Source organism: Rhizophagus irregularis, chromosome 26 (genome assembly GCF_026210795.1).
Source record: "Rhizophagus irregularis chromosome 26, complete sequence".
Lineage (NCBI taxonomy): Eukaryota > Fungi > Glomeromycota > Glomeromycetes > Glomerales > Glomeraceae > Rhizophagus > Rhizophagus irregularis.
In genome coordinates, this window is record NC_089454.1 from 2,891,200 (window position 1) to 2,917,253 (window position 26,054).

The 26,054-nt window shown below is 27.0% G+C and overlaps 7 protein-coding genes across 7 annotated transcripts; 3 read left to right on the forward strand and 4 right to left on the reverse strand.

Annotated features, from left to right (window-relative positions):
• Positions 1–1,781: 1,781 nt before the first annotated feature.
• On the reverse strand, positions 1,782–4,558 carry OCT59_017802 (uncharacterized protein; the record flags this gene model as incomplete). Its single annotated transcript, XM_025308665.2, has 11 exons — positions 1,782–1,997; positions 2,076–2,206; positions 2,290–2,361; positions 2,449–2,565; positions 2,652–2,816; positions 2,903–3,058; positions 3,156–3,623; positions 3,692–3,814; positions 3,885–3,927; positions 4,015–4,254; positions 4,343–4,558. 11 exons carry the CDS (start codon positions 4,556–4,558, stop codon positions 1,782–1,784), a joined length of 1,947 nt encoding a protein of 648 aa, XP_025172663.2.
• Positions 4,559–7,766: 3,208 nt separating this feature from the next.
• On the reverse strand, positions 7,767–7,982 carry OCT59_017803 (uncharacterized protein; the record flags this gene model as incomplete). Its single annotated transcript, XM_066137726.1, has 1 exon — positions 7,767–7,982. One exon carries the CDS (start codon positions 7,980–7,982, stop codon positions 7,767–7,769), a length of 216 nt encoding a protein of 71 aa, XP_066004275.1.
• A 257-nt stretch (positions 7,983–8,239) lies between these two features.
• On the reverse strand, positions 8,240–8,929 carry OCT59_017804 (uncharacterized protein; the record flags this gene model as incomplete). Its single annotated transcript, XM_025327162.2, has 1 exon — positions 8,240–8,929. One exon carries the CDS (start codon positions 8,927–8,929, stop codon positions 8,240–8,242), a length of 690 nt encoding a protein of 229 aa, XP_025172664.2.
• Positions 8,930–13,024: 4,095 nt separating this feature from the next.
• Positions 13,025–13,555, forward strand: OCT59_017805 (uncharacterized protein; the record flags this gene model as incomplete). The annotated part of the gene is made up of 2 exons (XM_066137727.1): positions 13,025–13,118; positions 13,275–13,555. 2 exons carry the CDS (start codon positions 13,025–13,027, stop codon positions 13,553–13,555), a joined length of 375 nt encoding a protein of 124 aa, XP_066004276.1.
• A 224-nt stretch (positions 13,556–13,779) lies between these two features.
• On the forward strand, positions 13,780–14,229 carry OCT59_017806 (uncharacterized protein; the record flags this gene model as incomplete). The annotated part of the gene is made up of 2 exons (XM_066137728.1): positions 13,780–13,793; positions 13,965–14,229. 2 exons carry the CDS (start codon positions 13,780–13,782, stop codon positions 14,227–14,229), a joined length of 279 nt encoding a protein of 92 aa, XP_066004277.1.
• A 2,165-nt stretch (positions 14,230–16,394) lies between these two features.
• Positions 16,395–16,676, forward strand: OCT59_017807 (uncharacterized protein; the record flags this gene model as incomplete). The annotated part of the gene is made up of 2 exons (XM_025327163.2): positions 16,395–16,454; positions 16,524–16,676. The coding sequence occupies 2 exons, from the start codon at positions 16,395–16,397 to the stop codon at positions 16,674–16,676; spliced, it is 213 nt and encodes a 70-aa protein (XP_025172665.2).
• A 2,229-nt stretch (positions 16,677–18,905) lies between these two features.
• OCT59_017808 (uncharacterized protein) lies at positions 18,906–19,601 on the reverse strand (the record flags this gene model as incomplete). Its single annotated transcript, XM_066137730.1, has 1 exon — positions 18,906–19,601. The coding sequence occupies one exon, from the start codon at positions 19,599–19,601 to the stop codon at positions 18,906–18,908; it is 696 nt and encodes a 231-aa protein (XP_066004278.1).
• Positions 19,602–26,054: the final 6,453 nt, after the last annotated feature.

Consider the following 26,054-nt stretch of genomic DNA (forward strand, 5'->3'; position numbering starts at 1 on the left):
TAATTAAAAATAAATTTATTTATACCTTATCTATAAATTCAAATGTAATATTTTTTGAATCATATAATCTCCTTAATTCTACAATCACAATTTGACCTTTTCTTTCCCAATTTTGATTATCATCATTCCAATTGATTATGTTTCCATCAATCCAATTTGCTTTATACTTATCTTTTGCTATATATTCAATATCGCAAAATTTACTATAAGGTATCCATTCTAATGCTTCTTCTACATTACCATGAGCTGATAGCTGAGAACCTTGAATGAATTTATCAATATCATTATTGTCACTAGTCCAATTTTTAAAATCTTGTTGAAAACGTTCTGTGTAACATACAAGGTTACATTTTATACATATTTTATTTAATGATTCAATTTGACTTTTTTTATCCATTGAAAATATTCCAAATTACAAATAAATTCTGATTAACAGAAAATTAAAGAACATTTGAAACAAATGATTCTTCCAGTAGTCTTTAAATAGAACTGTTTAACCACGCTGTACTACTGCGAACGCTTTTAATGATGTAATATTGCAGATGATCGTTTTGATTTGTCGATTTGCACTCCAGCCAAAATGATCTCATGCCCAAAAAAGCATTGGTCACGTGACCATGAAATATCATCACATTCGTCACACCCTCAGTTTTCATAGCTTATATTTATCTGAGGGACGTTTTTTTCGAGTTGGTAAAAACTTATTCGTCACACTTTATTTGTCATCGCACTGCTCACGTGACAGTGCATAATTCTACATAATGCCGGCCGACCAGTGCTTTTTTTTGGGGGCGCTAGGTAGTTCATAAGCTATGTTGGTCCAAATAATACCCCTGGCCCTGGGTAGGAATTTTTAATGTTGTCCGGTGATAGTCCTGTGTCCCGGTCCGACATTAGAATCTCAAAAACCATCGGAATTTCTATTAGCCTTTTATGGAATAATCAAGAATCAAAAAAAACTGAAGAATTTGTGATGACTTTAAAATATGCAAATAAAAGAAAAGTCAACCAAATAAGTCATGTTGTCTAATGCGGATCAAAATCTATTTAGACAAAAATTTTTAATTTCACCAGAATTAAGATGGCACTAAATTCAAAAAAAAATTGATTTTATATTCCAGCTAAATCGTTAAAATGCTGGCTCAAATATACAATATTATAAAAGAGCAAAAGAAAGTATCGGCTAAGTTACAATTATTACTGTATTTTTTTTCAGACTGAGGTACGAAAATTTATCAGTACATGCAATTAATGGTACATAGTGTATCGGTATATCAAGGTCAGATACTGGTCAGACTGGCTTCACAAAGATTTTCATATTGGAAATATATTATATCAAATCGTAAATAAAAGTTCTTACCCTGGCCATGCTTCTGTTAAAGTGCATGTCTAAATTCAAAATTTTGGGACTATATCGAAAATGTTATATATTCGATTCTTAATTTTCGTGAAAACAAAATTTGTAAAGTTTTTATGAACGGTAAAATAAATACAATGTACGTCAGTTAATACATCATAAATTTTTCATCATTAAAAATAAACAGTAAAAAAACATTAATTTGTCAAATATTTTTGTGATTTTATTTAAAATGATAAAAATGGGAATTTGAATAATATAAATGAAATGATAGGTATGATAATAGTAATAATTTAAATAACAACTGCTAATAAAAATAAATAAATTGCTTTCCATGAGGAAAAAAAAATTCTTTATAAATACAAAGTTTAACTAAAAGAACCATATCATGCTTAAATATTAATTAATCACATTATGATTTAATTTAATTATATTCACTTAAAGCTTTCTTTTTCGCTTCAAGTTTTTCCAATTGCATTTTTAAGTCATTTATTTTCTTTTCTAAATTATTTTCATCCATATCCTGCATTTTCAAATCATTCTCGGCTAATTCTTCACCAAAAGATTTTGAAATATCAAGAATAGTTTCCACTTGTTGTGTAGTAATCAATGCATCAGGATCATTTTTTGTTGCTAATGCCTGTTTAAAATTAAACAAAAATTTATACGTTAAATCTAGGTAAAAAATCATGCACCTTTAAATATAATTAATTAGTACCTTTGCTAATCTTACGACCGTTTTAATTTCCCTTCCATTTAGAGGTCTCTTTTTCAATTTTTCAACGTCCACTTGGCTTTTATTTTTTCCTTCAATACGATCCAAGTACGTATACCAAACTTGTTCACGTGCTGTAAATATATAAATTCGTGATTAGTTAATAAATAATATATTAGTCATACATAATAAATAACTTAAATAATTAATAACTTGCCATTAATATCCAAATCATTATATTTCAAGGAAATTGATACTCGTGATTGGAAAGCGGCATCAAAACATTTTACTATAAAAAAAGAATGAAATAAATAATTTAGAATAATTTAGTATTATAAAATTAAAAAATGCAAAACTTATTTTCTAAGATTCCTACCTCTATTTGTTGTCAAAAATAGAATTCCTTGATGATATTCAAGCAGCCTTAGAAATACACTCACAAGAGCATTTCGATAAATGTTATTCTCGCTTCGACGCTCAAGAAAGATATCAGCTATACAGAAAATCATATTTATAAATGATAGAGTACTTAGTTTAAAATTGAAAAATCAAATTTCGTCAAATAAAAACATTTCATACCTTCATCAATTAAGATAACTGCATTCCAAATACTTGCAACCTCAAGAATTTCACTCAATTTACTTTCTAATTCAACTACTGACGTTCCTAATTCTCCAACACTAACATTATATAATGGGCGATGAAGATACTCAGAAATTGCCTCAGCTGTTAATGTTTTCCCAACTATCAAAAATATTCGTCAGTTATTAAATGATCATGTTATAATTATTAATAGTAAAAAATTTAATCAAACGCTTAAAATTACAAACCTCCAGGGGGACCATGTAATAAAAAAATACAACCACCACCTTTACCACTGATAAGATCTACTCCTTTATGTTTAGACATTACAAGACTAGAAATTAAATCCTTTTTTATCGGATCCATAACAAGCTGATCAAATGCGTCGTCATCAAATGAAATTTCTAAAATTGGTGATATTATAAGAAATATAAGAAATATGATGGAAAAAAAAATTTACAAAATAAGAAAAATAAAGGAAAGGGTAGCTTTAAACTATACCATTTAAATCATCAATATTTACTTCGCCCCATTTTTTTGCTGTAAAACTGAATCCATAAAGAGAAGGTGCACACATGAAAAGTTCATCCTCTATAACCGACTTTTTATTTTCACCATTTTTTTCTTGCATACTAAAACCAGAAAAACCGAAAGCACCACTACTACTAGTTCTTGATCTTATACTGTAATTTGGATTAATCTTAACAAATGAAACAATATCGATCATAACGCGACCCTCACTTTTAAAATTGGTGGTTCCAAACCAAATATCACGAAACATATTTCCAGTGCACTGAAGATAATGTGGACCAATCGCATATTTTGCAAATTTTCTTCCACGTTCTATTAGCTGGTTACGAATTGGACTTTCTTCAGGCAATGGAACAACATGAAGATTTTCGATTTCACGAATGCCGTTCCATTCCATAATAGTGAATGTTCTTGTTCCATAATTAAAATTGACACCGTCTAAAAAGAAAATAATATTTAATTTAGATGCTAAATTAAGATAACAAAGAAAATTAAATTATGCAAACCTGAATCAATTACTTGAGTATAAATATACATATAATCTTTTTTTGAAGGATAATGATGATACGTTGCTTTTATCACTTTTGCTCCAATTATACATCCTTTTGATAAAGTGTATATATGTTGACCTTATATAGAACGAATTAGTTAGTATTATTACAAATTATTTATAATATATTTAACATTATTAATAATTACCTTGTGTGAACAGATAAAATAAATTATTGAATGAGATAACATTCTAAAATATAATTATTAGAAGAATTATTAATTTCATATATTGTACATATTTTCAAGGAAAAAGGTTATTGTATTTGCATAAACCTACATTATCAACCATTTCTTTGATTTCACAAACTCTATGTTCATATTCGGTTTCAATCGAATCAACTAACGACTTCAAATGGTCTTTATTGTACGAATTTCTTGAAATTTGTTGTTGTTGTTGCTGTTGCTGACCAAATTTTACAGGGCCTTGAAAGAGCAACTTATCATTTGCGTTTTCAATATCATTTTCAACAACTTTTTTAAGTTCAGGCAGAACGAGAAATAATAGATGTGCTGGAATCTATTTTTTATTTGGTAAAAAAAAAAAGCTTGTAAATAACAGGGAGCTATTGAGCTATTATACAATATTTGAAGCATAATTATACAACCTTGGGATAGCGCTCATGCAAATTTTCTCCATGCAAATATCCTCGAATAAAATCTCTAAGCCCAGGGTTAATTAAACGAATAAATACATCGTTACCTTCACGTTCTACTTTGAAGGGATCAGAAATTTGAATTTGTTCATCCGAGGTGCCTACACGTTCTACAAATTGAAACTGCTGATGCATCATTTGTTGCATCATCGGTTGTTGAACGGCCATAATAAAGTATTTTGTTATATATAAGCAATGATAAATTATATATAGAAAATACGAACAAGAGTTATTATTATTTTTTTTTGAAGAAACTAAAATTTCATTTTTTTTTCTTTCGTGCCTTTATATATTTGAATTTTTTTAAAATTACGCAGTAGATAACAGATAACACTACTGGCGTATCGGAATTACAAAGACCGTTAAACTTTTTAAAGCAATGATCGACGATTATGCGCAGCAGAATTTTTGGCGCAGCCGGAATTGTAACTATTTCAATGGTTTCGCAGCAAAATGAATTTTCTTTTGAGAAATATTTTATGGAATGCATATTTATTTACTAATTCGTTAAAAGAGGTAATTCATTTGTTTATAGATTGTACAAAGAAAATAAATGATTATTATCATTACAAGCCCGTAATAACTGTTAATAAGAGCGTGTTTTTCAATAAAGTTTAACTATTAGGTTGTTTATTAATATTGTACAGTGATTGACAACGTTTTTTTAAGATTATGATCAATAGTAATATTTGATATTATCATTTTAAACACACAAACCACTAATAATTTCCTACTTGTAATTTATATATATACGTAACGTAATAGAATGAAATTCTAAATACATTAAATATTTGCGCCACATGCAAATCTAAAGTTTTATATGAAAATATTTTCATACTTAAATTTTTTTATACAAAATATACGATATTTCTAATTGAAATCAATCAAAGGATTTGCAAAATAACTACTAGGAAATGGCAACCGTTAAAGTCCGTAGCGTTTATTTACTCAGGATCTTTTTCTATTACAACATTAAACAAAAAAAAATTGATTACGAAAAATTGCAAATTATCAATGTTACAAAAAAAAAAGGAATATGGTTGAAAGGATTTTTTAAAACATATAGAAAATCATTGTTTAAATTTGAATGTTATCGACGTGCTATTCCTAAAAATGTTATTATGGAAAGACTTTGCACAATGATTCAAAATCAAATAATCTTGAAAAATTAGATGTATCAAATTATTTATTTAGTTATGTTTATATGAAATCAATTTAATAAATTAATAAAGTGAATATGACTTATATAATGTGTAATTACTATTTGTTTTTGACTTAGTAGTGATGCCGACTTAACTGAAACTAAATGATAAAATAGTTTAAACATTGCATTTTAGTTTCAGATTGTTATTATAATTGTTAAATGTCATAATAAAGTTTAAATAATAGCTTGTTAAAACCTATTTTGAAAGTTAAAATAAGCTATGTACGAAACGCGTTCAAACAAATTAACACTTCTATATCAATAGATATTTTGGCTCACATTATATATAGAATTTGTTTTTAAGGTAAGTTTCAATCTAATTTTCATTAGTATCTTTATTATTTTATATAGTTTTACAATATAATGTTTATGATAAAATTTTAAAGATTTAAAAATTTTAGCTACCGCTGATGAACTTCAACAACAAATTATTCAAATAACTCTTTAAAATTAACTACAATAATTTTGTATACAATAATTTTTTGCTTCGGCAGCTTCGCTATTTAGAATGTTACAAAATTGTCATTACCATTCAGTCAGTTCTCATATTAATATGATATATATATTTTTTTACTATTGTTTATTAAAAAATGTCTTTTAAAAGAAATATTAAATAAAATTTATTCATTATAAAACGGTCACTATTTTTTATAGTTATTTCACCATTTACATGGGAACGGCGATAATGAGATCAAGCCTGATCTTGTGAGACAACCGGTTTATATAACGGAAACTAAAGTACTGATAAGTTTTTTTAGCTTAACATTTTAAATAAACATCACCCATAAAAATATCAATCAGGAAACTTTGCATAATGAAATATATTGTTCTCAAAGCCTTATAAAACTTTATGTTGGGATAAGCTTTTAATAATGTATTATTAGAATTTAACCAATTCGAATATTATCCAACACATAAAAGTTATATGTACAAAATAAATATAATATACTTTTATGATTTTTATTGTATAAAGATTTCTTTGATTTATAATGTAAAATAAATGATAAAATTATATTGACCTCGACAATACAGAAAGATTTATAAAAGTTAAACATAAAATAAAATCATTTAGATGCATTCAAATTCTTCATAACCATAAGTATCATATTTTTTAATTATGCATTTTGATTTATATATTCGTATTAAATCTACTAGTTGCTGTTGTTGCTGCTGATGCTGATATGGCTGTGTATGTTCTAATGACGACTTCATTATTTGTAATAACATAGGATGTCTATCCTTCTAATTATCAAAAATAATTTTAAAAGCTAATTGGTGATATTTAAGATTAGGACAACTTTGATAAATTGTTCGGACAAGTATTTCACCATCAATACCTTGATAAATGATAATGATTTCAATAAAATATCCTTTTTTCAATTAAATTTGATAAAAATGTAAATGGAAAATATTCAATTTTTTAGAAATTTTAAAAGAGGAAATGAAACTTTCTAAATGTAAATTTTAATTTTTTAATTGTTCTGTTTATTTCAGCCAATCTCTCTAAAATATTACCATTGATATTAATATCATAATAAAAGTATTCAATTTCTAAAAACCAATATTCATTTACTAAAATAATTGATTATGATAGTTTTTTAAGTGTATCAATTTTATTCAATGTCTTGATTCTTCTGATAAATGTAAAAGTATTGTATAAATAAAATTTTATATACTTTATTGTTTGGATAAGTTTGAAATCGTTTAGAAGGATGAAAGATGTCTCCAAATTTAATTAGAAAATCATCATACAAAATATGATGGCATATACAATTAAGATTTTTTGTGAAATAACTAAGTGGTACGTTTATCTGTTTAATGAAATGAATCAATCATATTAAACCTACACGTCGGCTTTCCAAGTTTAATTTATCTGTGGAAAGTGTACAAACATATCTAGTTTTGATAGTCTTCTTTTCCTATAAAAGTGTATAAGAAATGAAGCCCCTATCAAGGCAAGCACAATTGATAAAATTATAATTACTAGATTTCTGTTTTGAGTACTAAAATTTTGAACTGGAGTTGTTGGAGGTGTGGGAGGTATAAACTCACTAACCCATTTGTAATTAGATTTATCGCTCGTGTCTAAAATAAATACTTCATTTGGTAAAATAAATTCTTCATTTGGTGTAGTTGGTGGTAAAAATTCATTATTTCTTCCGAAAATCACAATCATATAATAACCCACCAAAGTAGCCGTATGGAATAACGTGGAAGTGGTTTATTTGTGGAGACATTCGCTTTTGACCATGTATAAACAGCTTGTGATGTATCTAATATCACAAGATCATCTTTTGCAGGACCACCATCCTCAGTAAGGCCTCCATACACGATAATACGACCATCTTGAGCTATATAATTTTGAGAACAATTTAATATATTACTCATTTTATTAAATTTAATTCACAAAATAAGATTAAAGATATAATTACTCAGAACAGCAGAATGGCATGCATGACGTGTTGGCAGATCACCAGTGGTATTCTGAAATATAATGTATCTTATAAGAGAATGAACGATTAACTTAATTTAAAAGAAATACCTTACCATTAAAGTCCATGTATCATTATTTGTATTATACAAAAGTAGTTGTTTTTTTTTAAAAAAAAAAAAATGATCAGTAAATATACAGTTTAGACTCTCAATTAATCAATTAAACGATGCTGATTTACATCTGACATTTCTACAAATCCTTTGCCATCAGGTAAGCTACCACCTATATAAACAATATTACCGTTTGGTAACAATGTACTCGTATGATCGAACCTTCCTCCTGGAGCATAAACTGTACTACCATTTTTCCACACTAGCGTCGATGTATCCAAAATATCCAAATATTTATTTGTAGTTAGAGGTGGTTTTATGCCACCAAATCTATACATTGTTTCAGTTTTAGCATCACAAACGGTCTGGGGCTGGCTGTGATAAATATCTATAGGTGGTTTGGTGGGTGTAAATCTGTTCCATTGTTGTAAACTTAACTTGTAAGTGTATACTGTTGCTTCTGTAAAATTGTGTTCTCTGTATTCTCCAGGAAACAAAATTAGAGAATCATCATGTCCACAATTTAAAAACGCGCTCCATGCGTGTTCTGGAAGAATTCGCGATACGAAACTAAGATCCACCCAAGGTAATTTATTTCCTGCTCCGACTCCAAAGGGTTTCTCAACGTCTAAATAATAAAATTCTTTGGAATATGTAACTTCACTAAAATTAGCCAAGTTTTTGGGAACTACAAATACGGCGCTGTGACCCCAAACTGTGTTGGTAGGGGTGAAAGCCAAATTGAACTCATTGAGATATAAGCAAATAACAATCAAGCAGAGGAATAGCATTATCAATAATCATAATGGAGTAATAAGAGGCTTGTTTTAATATTAGTATTTAACGATGTACAAATTTTGTACCACTGAAAGGTACCTAATTGCTAATGGGTATAGCGACATTTTCGATGCTAAACTAAGACATTCATTTACGTAAATGTGTACGACATACCATCTTCTGCAACCTATGCTAATTATGATCGACAAGGCAATTAATTATATCATTATGATGATTTTCTTTACAGATTAGATTGTTTAGAGTCATAATATATTAGACCAATCAGTTTTTGAATTTGCCAAAATATTTTGCACTACAAATTACTGCGCCCTCGTGACACGCGTGTCCAATTCATAGTTTAAGTTTTGATATAATGAAAACAAATACGAGGATCATTTCCAGTCAGAGACCCAGAAAATTTCCGAAAGCAATTTTTTGAAAGAAATTGAAAATTTTTTTTATGCATAATCGAAAATAGTCTAAATAATAATATAATAAAAATACTTCGATTAAAAAATTAAATGAAAAAAATATATATATAGGGAGTTCTTGTAGATGTAACGTTGAACTTGGAGTATTGAAAAGTTTGACAAGTCTTACTGATTATTATAAGGCCAGGCAAAAACAATTTTTAGATTCTCGGGACATAAAATTTTAAAAATGACCCGGCCGGCCGGCATTTTTTTTTATATTTGTAAAATTTTTTTATATGTAAAATTTTTTTACGCCACATTGGCCAATAACTTATAATCACGTTATAAAATTTTTTACTATAAAAAAAAATTTCCCATTTTTCGAAAAACTGACCCGGCCGGGTCACGAGAATCTAAAATTTTTTTTTGCCCGGCCTAAAGTTTCTTATTCGTTAGTATGTTCTATTTTCACCAATGTGTATGTGTTAAATACAATAATATTAAGTTACAATATTTAAAAGAATTCGAAGTTTCTTTAATAAAAAATGTGTTAGTACTATTATACAAAATCGGGGTATGTTCAGTGATTAATAATACGTGCCGATATGCAAAAATTTTACCGGGCAAAGAATTAAAATTTTTCCGGAAAAGAAATTCGTTTCAAAAAATTTTACCAAAAATTCCGGAATATAAAGTTATCTATTCTAGAACAAGAAGTTATAGTATATAAAGAGGAAAAAAGAACTTTCGGAATGGAGATTCCGATAGAAGTTAAGTATATACTATACCGTCTTAAGTAAAGAGGAAAAAAAGAAATTTTCGGAATGTGGATTCCCGATATAGTCGCACAATTTATTGTTTTAGATGATTAGGCGTAGTAATTGTGATTTATGTATGATAAGTATAAAATAACACATAATTATGATGATCAACGGTTACACAGAAGACGTCTATCATTTTTATTTTTAATATTTTTAATTTTTATTAAACAGTAATAGTTAGTATATACAAAAATTTATAAACAAAACAAAATTGTTAAAGTAAATAAAAAAATGAAAGAAGAGAAAATCTACTTTGACGGTGAGGTAGTTATAAATGAAACTATTTAATATCTGTCCAACTAAATATTCCGCCCTGCAGAAGAAGACGATTTTTTTTTTAAATCGATAAACGCATTTCTTTATCAGTAACTGTAAGAGAACATATTACATAAAAAACGAAGAAATACATATGAAATTTGGTGAAAAACTGGAACCAGCATCACCAAATCTCTCCATATCGAAATCTCCCGCAACATTTTTTTAATAATATATTAATAATTAAAAAACGTCCTGTAATATTATTTAAAATTTATGTAAATATAAATCTATTTAAAAATTATGTAGATATTGAATTGCAATTTAAAAATACTTGTATATTTTATTTAATTTTTAAATAAAACTATACAAACATATTTTATATTAACAAGATTTTTTATGTAAAATCAGGACGGCACTGAAGAATCCTAAATTGTACTATAAGTAGGGCTGTATCAATTAATTAATTTACTAAATATAATATTAACAGTTAAGTAATAATTCATTATCAATTTTATATCAACTCTTTTATTTTATTATTAGATTTCTTTTCAGCTACAATTATAAATATTTAGAATTATTAAATTATGAAAAAAAAACCATGTTTGAATATACAAAAGTGATCAATTTTTTGTATCTTTGATTTAACCTTGATTTATTTGGATATTTTTTGTCCTTGTGATGACAAAATTGTGGATGTTACTTAACTTTATTTGGAATTTGTTTTTTTTCTATTTTGTTAGAAATAAATAAATAGATGGATTTTCCTACTATTTTTAGCTTAGAAATAAAAGACTAGCTGCACTTTATCTTACTTGACGCAACCAATCAGATACAATACTTTATTTTAATTATTACTAATGACTAATTATTTTTGCGATAATGACTTGATAAAATATTATTATTATTATTATTATTACTATTGATTTAAAGCAATCTCGTTTATTGAATAGTTGCAAATCTGTAGCAACTACACAGAGGGAGAATAGTTTACGCACATTTATTACAATATATTTTTCAGATTCTTTTGAACTATTTATTAATTATTCACTTCGATACAAAATTTTGTATAATAGTTAAATTTCTTATAAATAATTAAATTTATTAAAGTAAGATGATACATTTATTTAAAATAAAAAAAAATTGTCAACGTGAGAATATAAGAATTTTAGCGGTTCTAGCCATAATGTTCCTCTCAGTTTTTTATAAAAAAAATAAAAATTCTTTTACTCAAAAAATGAAAATCTATTATCAAACAATAAATATCAAATTACCTTTATATTTTTACTATAAGTCAATCAAAAATCATTTTATTATTATTTATTATATTAAAAAAAAAAATATTTCAAACTAAAAAAAGAAATCAAAATTCCCTTTATTATATATTTACACAAAAAAAATCGCCTTTTTTTCAAAAAAAAAACAGCATGATTTTCCGACAGATGAATTTCTCAACAGGCCAGAGGTATGCAGAGTTATGCACAAACATGTGATCAAACGGCCAGCGTTAAACTATAATTTGTCTGACGTTTGGATTATTAGTCTCCGCATAAATAATTTGAATTGTGTAACTTGAAATCCTATGCCATATAATTAAAACCCGTGACATGCCTCCGCCTAATCTATTTATGGTTAAAACTATTCGATCCGTGTGTTAATCAGAATAGGTTTAAATTTTTCCCAAACTGAAAAATTATTTTTTAAATAATCCCATTGTTTCGATCTTTTAAGACCGATTTTTTTTATATTATTTTTTTTCGATCTTTTGTTTTAGACCGTATTGTTATTTTTTTTTCACTCTTTTTGGACCGATTTTTTTTCAGAATTTTTTTCAGTACTTATTTTTTTTTCGGATTCCTCTTTTTTCGGAAATTTCCCTTTTTTTTAAACCAGTTTCTTTCTTTATCCTTCTTCTTTCCCCCAATTTTTTTTCAATTTTTCTTTGAATTTTTTTGTATCATTAAATAAAGAAATAAAATATTATATTAAATATATTTACAAAATTATTATTTTATCAATATAACATGTAGGAAAATTGACCGACGTTGATATAAAGATAATAAAGATTTTTTTTTCCAATTAAATTGAACGCTGGATAAATAGTTTGATTTTCAAATTCATAAAAATCAAAAAAAAAATTTGATATTTTTTTACAATATTATTTTATAATTAATTAATTGAAGAAATTGTTGATTTATTGTTAAATATTATAAATATTAAAAATGACTATCGATACTCATTGACTCATTGATTATTAGTCAGCAGGTTGAAAGATCACAATATGCTGACTCATTTCTTTGTTATGTCGGATCATTAAAATTACAGTAGATTCATATAAATTACAATATTTGTCACATTATTTATTATGCGAACTTATTGTGGCGTAATTTTGACTATATTTTTTTTTGTCGTATTCAGTTAAAACAATAAGTTTGACACGTCGAAACAAAAAAAAAATTTTTTTTTTAAAAATTTCTTGATACTTTTTTTTATAGGACTTTTAGCGTGTTCAACTTCGGAAAATGAAATAAGTTTCAAGCATTACTATTTTCAACTAAACTAAGTATCAGTAACCTCCTTTGATGATATTAGTGACGCGTAACTTTGTTTTTAAGTAAAAATGGTTAGAAGACACAGTTTTAATCGTAGAGCACGACAAGATCTTAAAGAGTTTATTAGAAGGTCAAGGAGAAGGGACCAATGTCAAATCCAAGGTACGTATGACACATCTTTGGTGTATTTACGTAGCGGCAACCAGCGGCGTTTGCGTTAAAGGTAGTCTTATCATTTGTATCTTTACGTGTTTATCATAAATGGTACCATGTAGGTCTATGACCTTGTACCTTCATTTCACCTTGTCTACCATGTAGGTCTTGACCTTGTAGGCATTGCAGACGTTAAAAACACTCGTGATATTGATGATGTACTCAGTTTTACTGACCATACATTAGCTAACATCTCTAGGGAACCCCCACCCTTTTCTGGCTTTAGATGCCATTATATGAAAAGATACGATAATATAAATAATGGTGGTGTGTGTAGACCTTTGAATTATGCTCATAGGACTCAACAGCAAGCTCTTCGTTGTCATAGGTCTCACTTTTGTCATGGAATTTTGGATTGGAAAGACGTTTGTTGGAGTAGGGATTAAGGCAGAAGTGATTAATCCTAACGATGATGATCACCTTAAGTGCTATAGGTAGGGGGCTAATTTGCGTAACTTTGTTTTTAAGTAAAAATGGTTAGAAGGCATAATTTTAATCGTAGAGCACGACAAGATCTTAGAGAGTCTATTAGATGGTCAAGGAGAAGGGACAAGTGCCTTACCATATTTCTTCCATAAATTTTTACTATAAATATAGAATGTTTATAACAATGCCAAATCCAAGGTACGTATGACACATCTTTGGCGTATTTACGTAGCGGCAACCAGCGGCGTTTGCGTTGGAGGTAGTCTTATCATTTGTATCTTTACGTATTTATCATAAATGGTACCATGTAGGTCTACGACCTTGTACCTTCATTTCACCTTGTCTACCATGTAGGTCTTGACCTTGTAGGCATTGCAGACGTCAAAATACTCGTGATATTGATGATGTACTCAGTTTTACTGACCATACATTAGCTAACATCTCTAGGGAACCCCCACCCTTTTCTGGCTTTAGATGCCATTATATGAAAAGATACGATAATATAAATAATGGTGGTGTGTGTAGACCTTTGAATTATGCTCATAGGACTCAACAGCAAGCTCTTCGTTGTCATAGGTCTCACTTTTGTCATGGAATTTTGGATTGGAAAGACGTTTGTTGGAGTAGGGATTAAGGCAGAAGTGATTAATCCTAACGATGATGATCACCTTAAGTGCTATAGGTAGGGGGCTAATTTGCGTAACTTTGTTTTTAAGTAAAAATGGTTAGAAGGCATAATTTTAATCGTAGAGCACGACAAGATCTTAGAGAGTCTATTAGATGGTCAAGGAGAAGGGACAAGTGCCTTACCATATTTCTTCCATAAATTTTTACTATAAATATAGAATGTTTATAACAATGCCAAATCCAAGGTACGTATGACACATCTTTGGCGTATTTACGTAGCGGCAACCAGCGGCGTTTGCGTTGGAGGTAGTCTTATCATTTGTATCTTTACGTATTTATCATAAATGGTACCATGTAGGTCTACGACCTTGTACCTTCATTTCACCTTGTCTACCATGTAGGTCTTGACCTTGTAGGCATTGCAGACGTCAAAATACTCGTGATATTGATGATGTACTCAGTTTTACTGACCATACATTAGCTAACATTTCTAGGGAACCCCACCCTCTTATTTAGAGGTTACCGCTGGTTCTTGCTTTAAATGCCATCATATGAAAAGAACAATAATATAAATAATAGTGGTGTTTGCGTAACCTGGATTTTTTTCGAAACTTTAAGCCTATTTTAATTAAAGAATCGGTTACTTTAATAATTTTGTAAGTTCGTGCTTTGGAAGAGTGAGTATGGAGATATGGTTATGTGATAGCTGACTCTTTTAAATTTGGCCTTTTATTTAAAAATAGTTACTGTTTTTCAAGTTTTCTTTTTCCTGTAAGATCGGCTTTGGATTGGATCAAATTGGGTTGTAATAATGTACTGTACATTATCTTTATTAAACTGCTATATAATTAATTATACATAATAGTAACTTATTGTATGATTAATAAAAAAAATAAATTTCAAATATGCTTAAATATGCTTGACATGACATAATTACAAAATATTATTGTGAAGGCTTTTAGAAATATTAAAAATACATGTCAAAGAATGTATCATTTTTAGTAAAGTATATCCTATAAATATCCTATAAAGTTGAAGTTGATATGAGTGGTAAATCAGTGATAGTCTTGAATTTGAAAATTACTTATATATGAATAACAAGTATTTCTTTGTTATAATATTATTTTGATATGAATATTATTTATACATTTACTAAAATTTAATTATGTAGTTTTAATAATGTATTTACAAGATATTTACAATATATTGATTAAATTTTGTTAATTATTTATTAAATTTTTTTTAAAAAAAATTGGGATAATTTATTGGATTAATCAAAAAAAATTGATCGGTGATCATCTTAATGCGTAGTAACTACATGTGTAATAGTTATGATTTTACGGCGCAGCCGTGAAAATCATGATATTTATGCGACACGTGAAATAACTCTTTTATCTCATGGAGACTAACGTCCAGTGATGAGAAGGTATAAATAAACTATAAAAATACGTGAGCATGAAAATATCATCAGAAAAATTACAGGCATGAATATATCATCAAAATAATCACTGGCGACCAATTAGTAAACATGGGATAAAGACGATTACTTACTAGATTGTTTCATGATTACTTGTACGACTCGGCTACGATTTGTTTACTATTTGGGCAATTTGATACATTTCAGCAAAGATATTGCATAAATACATTTTCTAAAGTAAACCGAATTTATCATTTATAATATTAAATAATACTTATTTAAAACTATATGAAATATATTTGAATTTTTCATAAAAAACCTACATAGACATTTTACACATTTACATAAAATCCATGTTGAGTCCTTAAAATTATATAAAATAGTGTATGTAAATTTTATATAGAACTTTTCATATAAAACTCCTTTCACTGCTGCACAACTGAAAAATAACAATTCTGAAAGTATGATAAGTTAAAAAAACATTTATTATAAATTCAAATATCATGATTTTATTAGAAATGAACAAGTTTAAAATAAATCACATTTCATATATTTTACATTTTATAGTCCTAAACATGAACTCTTGTTATGTAATTATTATTTCTCCAATTTTTTTTATCAAATCGAAATTTATTTATTTTTTTTAAAAAAAATTTCTTTTATAAATATTTTATTATATAAATATAAAATAAATTTCACGTTAATTAAAATAATCACATCAATTAAAATATTGAAATATTAAAATAATTAATAAAATGGAAATATATAATTCTCTCAGATGTAGAAGAAATTCAGTTATTGATCCATATTCAATTGTAAGTAAATGAATTATAATAATAATATAAATAATATATATAATATTAATAAATTTTAATAATTTGCAGGATAAAAATGTACTTACCAATCGAGGACTTTGGCTTTCATCTCAAGCTCAACAGGCTCACATGTATATGAGTTCAATCCGATATGTGGTTATTATTGTAGGTCATCATATTTGTATAAACAGATACTTTGTTGAATATGTTTTGTTTTTATAATGAATAATCTGGTATTATATCTTTTAAAGTTTAGAATTCTTGAAAAACATGTCACCCTTGCAAAAACGTTGTGATTTAAAGTACAACTTAAAAATCAATTATTTTAAATTACCGGTAGAAATAAGACTAAATACTGAATTTATTAAGATAAAATTAGTAATTTGAAAAAAAAATTATATAGAAATTAGAACTAGCGTTAAAAAAAGCAGTTGAATTTTATAAAAGAGCGGCAAACTTTGAACATCATAGCGTGATTTAGTATAATCTTATTCGTATGTATAAAAAGGAAATGGTTATTTATCGAGATAATTAAGAAAATTTTCAATTACTTAAGAGATCAAATAAAGGGGATAAGAGTAAATATGTTAGGGAAATGTTATTATTGAATAGGAACTAATTCTCGGCTGAAAGAAAAAATTTAAATGGGTAAATATATTGGGATGTGACTACTACAGTAAAGGAATTGGAACTAAGGTTGAAAAGAAGAAGGCATTTGAATTATTAAAAAAGCATCAGATTTTAGGACATAAGTTAACTGAAAGTAATCTTGCTACATTATATAAAAAAGGAAAAGGTACAAAACAATGTTATGATAAAGCTACTGAATTGTATAATAAAGGATATTCAAATATGTTTGGATGGATAATTTTAATTTTGATAATGATGAAAAAGGTGAAATTAAAGAAACGATTGCTGGAGGAAAAATCCACAAGTTTAATCAATACTTTTATTAATGGAATTAAAGAAGATAAGATTAGCTTTCATGAGTTTATAACAAGACGATTAATCCTACCAAAGTATTTGAAAATTATAAAACTAGTAAAGGAATTGAAAAAATTTATTTTATAGGAGTGCAGATGAAATTAAAAAATTTAAATTTTTTTTTGGGAATTACTTAAAATCACCTGTCATTACCGGTGATTATCACCGGTACAATTTTTAAAATTTTACTATTAGCTTTGACATATATTTTTAAAATTTATAACATGATTACATGTAAGTTTATGAGAAAAAAATGTTTATTAGAAAAAGAAAACCTGCTATTCAAGTTAGATTTGTAAACCATGAATTTTTTGATTTTTCAAAATTACCGGAGACCATCAATATTTTAATATGTAACTCTGGCCGAATTATAATTTTTGGCCAGAATTTACGGTGATAATCACAGGTAGCTTTAGCAATAGTATTCATACAAAATTTAATAAATTTGAATAGTTGATTAAATATATTTTTGAATTCCTTAATATGGAAATTAACGATTATTTACTTTCAAATGACCTACCATTTCTATGCTTTTGTTTAATAAATTTTTAAAATTTATTGTTAAATTCACGCATATTTTATAAAAATATTCTCTATCGAATATACGTTTATTGATTTATAAATGTGAGGATGTACAGTAAAATATTGATATATTTTTCTTTCATGTATTATTAACGTTAGAATAGAGCAAAAATGAAATTAGATAGATTGAGTAATTAGAATATAAAATGATTGCACGTTTCTCCACATTATAGAAATTTTAGTTATAATCTTTTTTATAATTATACTACATTGTTTATTATTTAATATATTTTATTTGATTCTATTATTTAACCTACCGAATACCAATGTAACTTCGATTAATGTCTTGCACAAATCTAATATGCTCGAACAGACTTGGTTTTACTCTACGAGACATTTAATCTAATATTCTCTAACATCTACTTAAATTTAATAATACTTAGTTGAAGCATACAGTTATTTGAAAACCAAAAATTTAACTCTGATGAACCAATGTTCGGCAAAAAGAACTTGATTCAAATGACAAATGATTAATTATTTCGGATTAATGTTGGTCATTTGGCCTGCATTATACTTCAATATTTTTTTCCTTCATAAATTACGTGTTAAGTCATCAACCAATCAAATTCACTGAAATGAAATGATTATGAATAATGACAAATGATTAGGGCAAATCCTTTAAATGGTCAAATGGTTAGGTCATTTCCGAACAATAAATGAAACTATACATAATCTCAGCTGATGTGAACATTTAATAAAATAAAAGAAAAATTATTTTTTATTTAAATAACATATGAAAACCAGTAAGTCAATTTATTTTAAGGTTTGTAATCGCATATTAATGAATAAGTACAGAAAATTTAAACAGAAAATTAAAAATTTTTAATAGGATAGTTAAGTTTCTGCATTATCATCCTTGCTTTAATTGAATGTTTTTTTGTTTCATTAATTTATGCTTTTATTTTCGTTCATTGTCTTCTGAATTTCATCAATTTTCATCTGCATTGTTTTTTGCATATCAGTTGTCATTTGTATTGTTGTCTGCATCTCGTCAATTTTTGTCTGCATTGTTTTCTGTATTTCGTGCATTTCTTCCATTGATATTTGTGTCCCCTTAAGGATATCTTCAAACTTTTTTTTTGTCTGAAACCTGATTAAACATTGAGTAATTGTTGTTGAAGTGGCCAGAAAGTCATCAGGCACCTTATCAGTATAGTATGACACATTTCTTGTTAATGATAGAACCAGTATAAACACGCATGCTTTAACAAAGTAAAAATTAATTGGCCAGCTTAATGCAATCAATAATGTTTGAAGAATATTTGGAGCATAAAAACATATAATAAATAATGAATATAGTACTTTATCAATCATAGTATTATCAAAACGGTCTTTTACAAATGTTATTGTAAAAGCTATCATAAAAACAACTAAACATATTCCAAATAATGTAACAAATATTATAGAAATTGAATCAAGAGTATGCTTATGTGTGATGATAATTATCCAGAATATTGGAATAACTAGAACTGGAAAAAATATCAAGAAAGAGAAGACATAAGAAAAAATAAGTCTTCCATCAACAACAACTTTTTCCCATCTAATTATTGCAAGTACTGCAAAAAACACATGTAAACACATGTTTATGATTGAAAATATCTTTATGCTCATTAAGTCATCATAGGCGAAAGAAACTATCAGTGGAATCATCCAATGATCATATTATATAATACATCATCTAGAAATGGTAATATTACATTTTTGATGGATCCAGATTTACCTGATGCATTAAGTAAAACCACAAAAAAGATTGGAAAAAATGTGTTAAGAATTGCATCATACAAATCTGTGTTTGGTTCATAATTTGTATCAACGAATGATGCAACTGATGCTGAAGCAAGTGGAAAGAACGAAAAGAACACAGTATTCCAAATGATAAATTTTGAAAAGTTTGATATCTCATTAGCTTTCCTTTTAATAATACGGTGTTTAATCCCATTCCCGAAAATGATGGATTCAAAAATGGAGCCATAAAATCTTTGCTTTTTAATTTCTTGATAATTATTCATAGAGAATTCGTGTTGCAAATTTGTATAACAAAATATGTGGTATAAATATACAATTTTTTTTTTTTGGTATAAATATACAAATTGCTTTATATTGTATTTATAAACAACTAGGGTAATTTGGTATTGTTAGTGAGTTATAATATAATTATTGCATTATTCAGTAATTATTTATATATATTTTAAGTAATATAATAGGGTTTATATTAAAAAGTTGATTTGTATTTTGTATATTTATCAAATAATAAATTTTATGGTTTATTTTGAGTTTATTAGTTTTATTAAAGAAATATTATATTTAATGATCAAAATGAATTAATCCTGTAACATGTTAAATGGTAAAGATAAATATAAATATAATAGTTTGTATTGATTTTAATAAAATATTAGATATGATGATAATGTTAAGTATACGTCAAGGTTGCATGGGATGATCTCCCTCCTGAATATTATCGAAAATTAATTGATAGTATGCCTCAGAGGGTCAATGCTGTTATTTTCGCGAATGGATATAGAATTAATTATTAAATTTTTGTAAAATTCAATAAAGGAAGGCGTAATGAACATGTTAAATTTTTATTTTCATTTTATAAAACATATAAAAATTTTTTAATTTTGAAAAGTGGCCGGATCATTTAGGCCACCATCTGTATGTAACATGATCTGTCCATGTTATTTGATTGGCGGTCGGGTCATATTATACACAATTCTTTATTGCTAATATAATTTTCCGGTTAATGAAATTTTAATCACTTTTTTTACAAAAAAACTTAGTTTGTATTAATAATAATTTTTCTATTCCCATCCTCTTGGAATGAATGATGCAGCTATCCAGTTATTTTCAGTTTTTGTAATTACAAATTTTTTTTAAATGAATATTATTCCTTTTTCAGTCAAAGCCAATTTTTTTTCCATCATTGTAATTCTTTTATTTATTTAGTGTTTTTAATAATTTTTTTATCACTATAAAAATTTGTTTTTAAATTTTCTATTAATAAAATAGTGGCAAAAAAAAAATAATAAAAATTGATATGAAAATATAGAAACATAATATGGACGAAATTATATTTATTTTGTAAAAGATATTTTGCGATGTGATTTTAACATGATTTATATAAAGAAAAAAACTCCATTAATCCATTTATATTTTGAAACAATAAAATGATATATCTTTTTTTATACTGTATATTCATACTGTATGCTTATAAAAAAATAAAATCTCCATATTTTTTAATATTCCACATTTTAAAGTACTTAATTAAATTCATATATTTATTATTAAATTCAAATAATAGAATAGCATCTGTTTTTTAATACTAATATATTTCATTAATTTATAATGTTTCATACATTGCATTTATTTATTAAGTTTCATTTATTCACATTTGTTGTTAACCTTTTGTATACATGCAATTTACTTTATATATACTGCCTATTATCAGAATAAGTATGTTAATTATGTAATCATTTATGAACTTAATAAATAAACGCGTTAAAAAAAGAATCACAATAAGTAAAAATTGGCAAAAAATCGGATAGCCAATTTTTGGCTACATCTGTCCAATTTGTGACTTTTACAGCCGATTTCATAGATCGTTAGTGTATTACCAATATAAAAATGTAGATTCCATAATCCATATACAATTTTTTTGTATGGTGAAAAATAAAGAAAAATTTATATTGTAATATTAAATTTAATTTTAAATAATAATGCTTTATTAAGTAATATTAAATAAAAATTTAAATTTTAAAAATACATTAAAGAATGTAAATTTATTTGCAATTCAGTATAGTATGATCATAAAAAATATAAATTACTCCACTGCATTTTCATGAAAATTGGATTTTGACTGCTAAACAACTTTTAATTAATAAAAGAAGTCAATTTCCTTTGACCAAAATGTTAAAATACGTTCTGAAGTGACAAAACAGAAAAAATAAAATTCATGAATGAGTACCGTTGTGAAAAACGTGAATAACCCTTCAAGTATTAACTGTACCTTCATGAAAATTAATATCCAAGCAGATTATGACCCACTGAAAAACTTTTAATTAATATAAGAAGTCAATTTACTTTGACTAAAATGCTCAAAATACGCTCTGAAGTGACAAAACGGAAAAAATAAAATTCGTGAATGAGTATCATTGTGAAAAACGTGAATAACCCTTCAAGTATTAACTGTACCTTCATGAAAACTAATATTCAAACAAAATATAACTCGCTGAACAACTTTCAATTAATATAAGAAGTTGATTTACTTTGACTAAAGTGCCTAAAATACGCTCTGAAGTGACAAAACAGAAAAAATAAAATTCGTGAATGAGTACCGTTGTGAAAAACGTGAATAACTCTTCAAGTATTAACTGTACCTCCATGAAAATTAATATCCAGGCAGATTATGACCCGCTGAACAACTTTCAATTAATATAAGAAGTCGATTTACTTTGACTAAAGTGCTCAAAATACGCTCTGAAGTGACAAAACGGAAAAAATAAAATTCGTGAATGAGTACCGTTGTGAAAAACGTGAATAACTCTTCAAGTATTAACTGTACCTTCGTGAAAATTAATATCCAAGTAGATTATCACCTGCTGAACAACATTCAATTAATATAAGAAGTCGATATACTTTGACTAAAGTGCTCAAAATACGCTCTGAAGTGACAAAACGGAAAAAATAAAATTCGTGAATGAGTACCGTTGTGAAAAACGTGAATAACTCTTCAAATATTAACTGTACCTTCATGAAAACCAATATTCGAACAGATTATTACTCGCTGAACAACTTACAATTAATATAAGAAGTCGATTTACTTTGACTAAAGTGTCGAAAATACGCTCTAAAGTGATAAAACAGAAAAAATAAAATTCCATTGTGAAAAACGTGAATAACCCTTCAAGTATTAACTGTACCTTCATGAAAATTAATATCCAAGGAGATTTTGACCCGCCAAAAAACTTTCAATTAATATAAGAAGTCGATTTACTTTGACTAAACTGCCCAAAATACGCTCTGAAGGTAAAAAAAAAATTTGTAACTTAGTACTATTATGTAAAAATGTAAATAACTCCAAAAATATTAACTGTGCTTTCATGTAGATTAATATCTTAACAGCTTCAAACTTGCTGAACTACTTTTAATTAAAGAGCAAGATTTACTTTGGCCAAAATGCTCAAACCATAATTTGAAATATGTGTAAACAAACTATAATATTTGTTTATATTTAAATTCTGAGTTATTTAATTTAAATATGTTTGTGTTTATATTTAAGGAAAAAAAATAAAATTTTACTTCTATTTTATTAGGTTTTTGTAAATGAAAAGACAAAAAAATAATCAGCTGAAAAAATAAAAAAATTCTTTGTTAATAACCGTAATACATGATCACATGTAAAATCGGAAATCCTATATTTAAATTGGTAATACGTATTACATATATGACCGATAGGCCAAATTATATCTCCTGCTATTACAATTGTAAAATAATGCAAATCTTTCTGAATTACTCAAATTTTCAAATCTGTTTATTATAGTATAATCAATAGTTAATTTTCACTGCAAAATCTCCTAGGAATGGATAAATAAATACATAAAATTTACTACTTAGTAAGGTTTTTTTGGATGGTTCTAACCTCTACTTATTATTTATTTTATTTATTTTATTTTTTTTATAGAGAGAAATTGTCATAATACATGTATTATTTTAAAATTAACATTTTAAAAATTAAATTGAAAAACTATAATTTATTAATTAACAATAAAATGTTTTTTGTTAAAATTATTTAAAAATTTTTTAAATTATAGCGAAAATGCTACAACAGTAAATAATATTATAATAGCGAAATTGATCAGCAAACAAATGAAAACATGCAAATATTGAATGATGTCTCAATTTAACAGGTATTTTCAGTGGCACAGGAAGAGTTTTTGCGAAAAGTTAGCATTAGAAGTTTTTTTCATTGACATTGACATTGACATTGACATTGACATTGACATTGACATTGACATTGACATTGACATTGACATTGACATTGTCACTGACATTGACATTGTCATTGTCATTTTACATAAAGTTATATAAGATTAATTTGAGAGTTTTTTACCAAAAAGGAAATTTTTTTATAAAAAGAGAAATGATTTTCAATTTCGAGGCAATTCAGCAGGTGTTTTAATAACAAATTGAGAAATGATTTCCATAGAAAATCTCGTGACAAAATTTATAATAAATTTAAAAATAAATGATCAACAAATGATCAACAAAATTGTTACTAGTTTTATAAAAAACGCCCAATAATATCTTTTTATTGTTTTAATGTACATCATTACACGCAGGAGCAAAAAGAAGGTGATTCGGGTGTAGTGTTTAATGTGAAACTTCAACCTACCCCATTGAAGCCTGAGAAGGTGCCTACTACAAATGATAAGAATAGTGATATGTCACAAAATTCCAATAGTCGTACAATTCAAGTAATCGACATTCCTGCGTATAGGCAGGTACGCGAAATTCGTGAGTCCTTTGAAGATCTTGGTGAAATTGAGAAAATTTATACACGAGGTGCTGGTCTTTACCAAGTTGCTTTCATTACGTATAAAGATGCGAATTCTATTGATTATTTCAATGAACAATGGAGCTATCATATTAATAAAGACATAGTTAGAGTTTTACCCCTGTTATTGAGCAAGGAGGAACGCGAGAAAAGGAAGCAATTCTCGTTAAGATTATCAGGTTTACATTATCAAACTAGTGGTTATGATCTTAAGGAAGTTATGACACAATGTAAAGGGAAAACTTGTTTCATCCCAGCTGTTATGATTCGTGGTAAATATCAAAGGTGTCGATATGCTTACATTCATTTTTCTTCACAAGATGATTTGGTGGCAGCCAGACAAATGAAAATTGAATTCAAAAAGGGTAACGCAGGTACTCGACAATTATACTGGAGTAAAGAGGAAGATCGCATTTGTAATATTTGCGGTAATCCCACTCATATGGCCAAAGACTGTACCAACAAAGATATTAACAAATCTCAATCTAAACGTTTTGTTAGTGGCGCTGATAATTGGAAAAATTTGAAAAAGTCGTATGCGGATGCGGCTAAATCTAAACAAAAGCCCAGAAATAGTTCTAAATCTAATAATAATATTCCATCTGGATCACGTGATCTAGGAAAAGCTCGCAGCAATCATGATAATGATGATGACGATAGTGAAGATTTCAATAATCATCCGATGTTTTTAAAATTCAAGGAACAAATTATTAGCACTATAAGAAAGGTGGAAGACAAAATGCTTAAAATGGAATCACTCATTGGTGACACTGGCAAGCAAATTAGTGAAGTTGTTACTGCACAACAAGCGCTTAAATGTGATAAAGCGCATCTGGTCCCAACTAGTACGAAAAAGAAAAATCAACAATCTGTTTCTGGTGCAGAAGTTAAAGCAGCGAAAAAACGCTGTAAAAGTGACTCTGAATCAAGTGAAGATGAAGATGAACTAGCAAATAAATCCGTTCTTCAATCACAACAATTTCAGAAATCTGATCAAAATATCCAAAGCATTGTTGCACAACAAAAACAAATACAAGAAAACCACAAGGAAACTAAATCCTTACTCTCATCACTTTACAACATGTTAGCTGGCGGCCCTTCAGCTTCATCATTATTGGGGATAATGATGAAGTTTTTGATGATTCTGTCGTATAATTATTTTTAATGATGAACAATAATATAATATCTCCCTTTAGTTCGACTTCTCAACAACAAAAAAATTTCCCCCAAATAGAAAATAACAATCCATTAATTACTAAAAATTTTTTAAAAAATTCTTCAATAACGAAAATAGCTACTACGAATATTCGTACCCTTAGTAAAGACAAATTAATTTTCACGTTAGATGCGATGAAAAACAATGATATTGACATATATGGATTAGCCGAGACTAATCTTTCTTATAGACAATCGAAAATATGGCAACAACAATTTGGTTTCCATGGTTATTTTGATTATTCACAACAAGGGGGTAAAGGTCA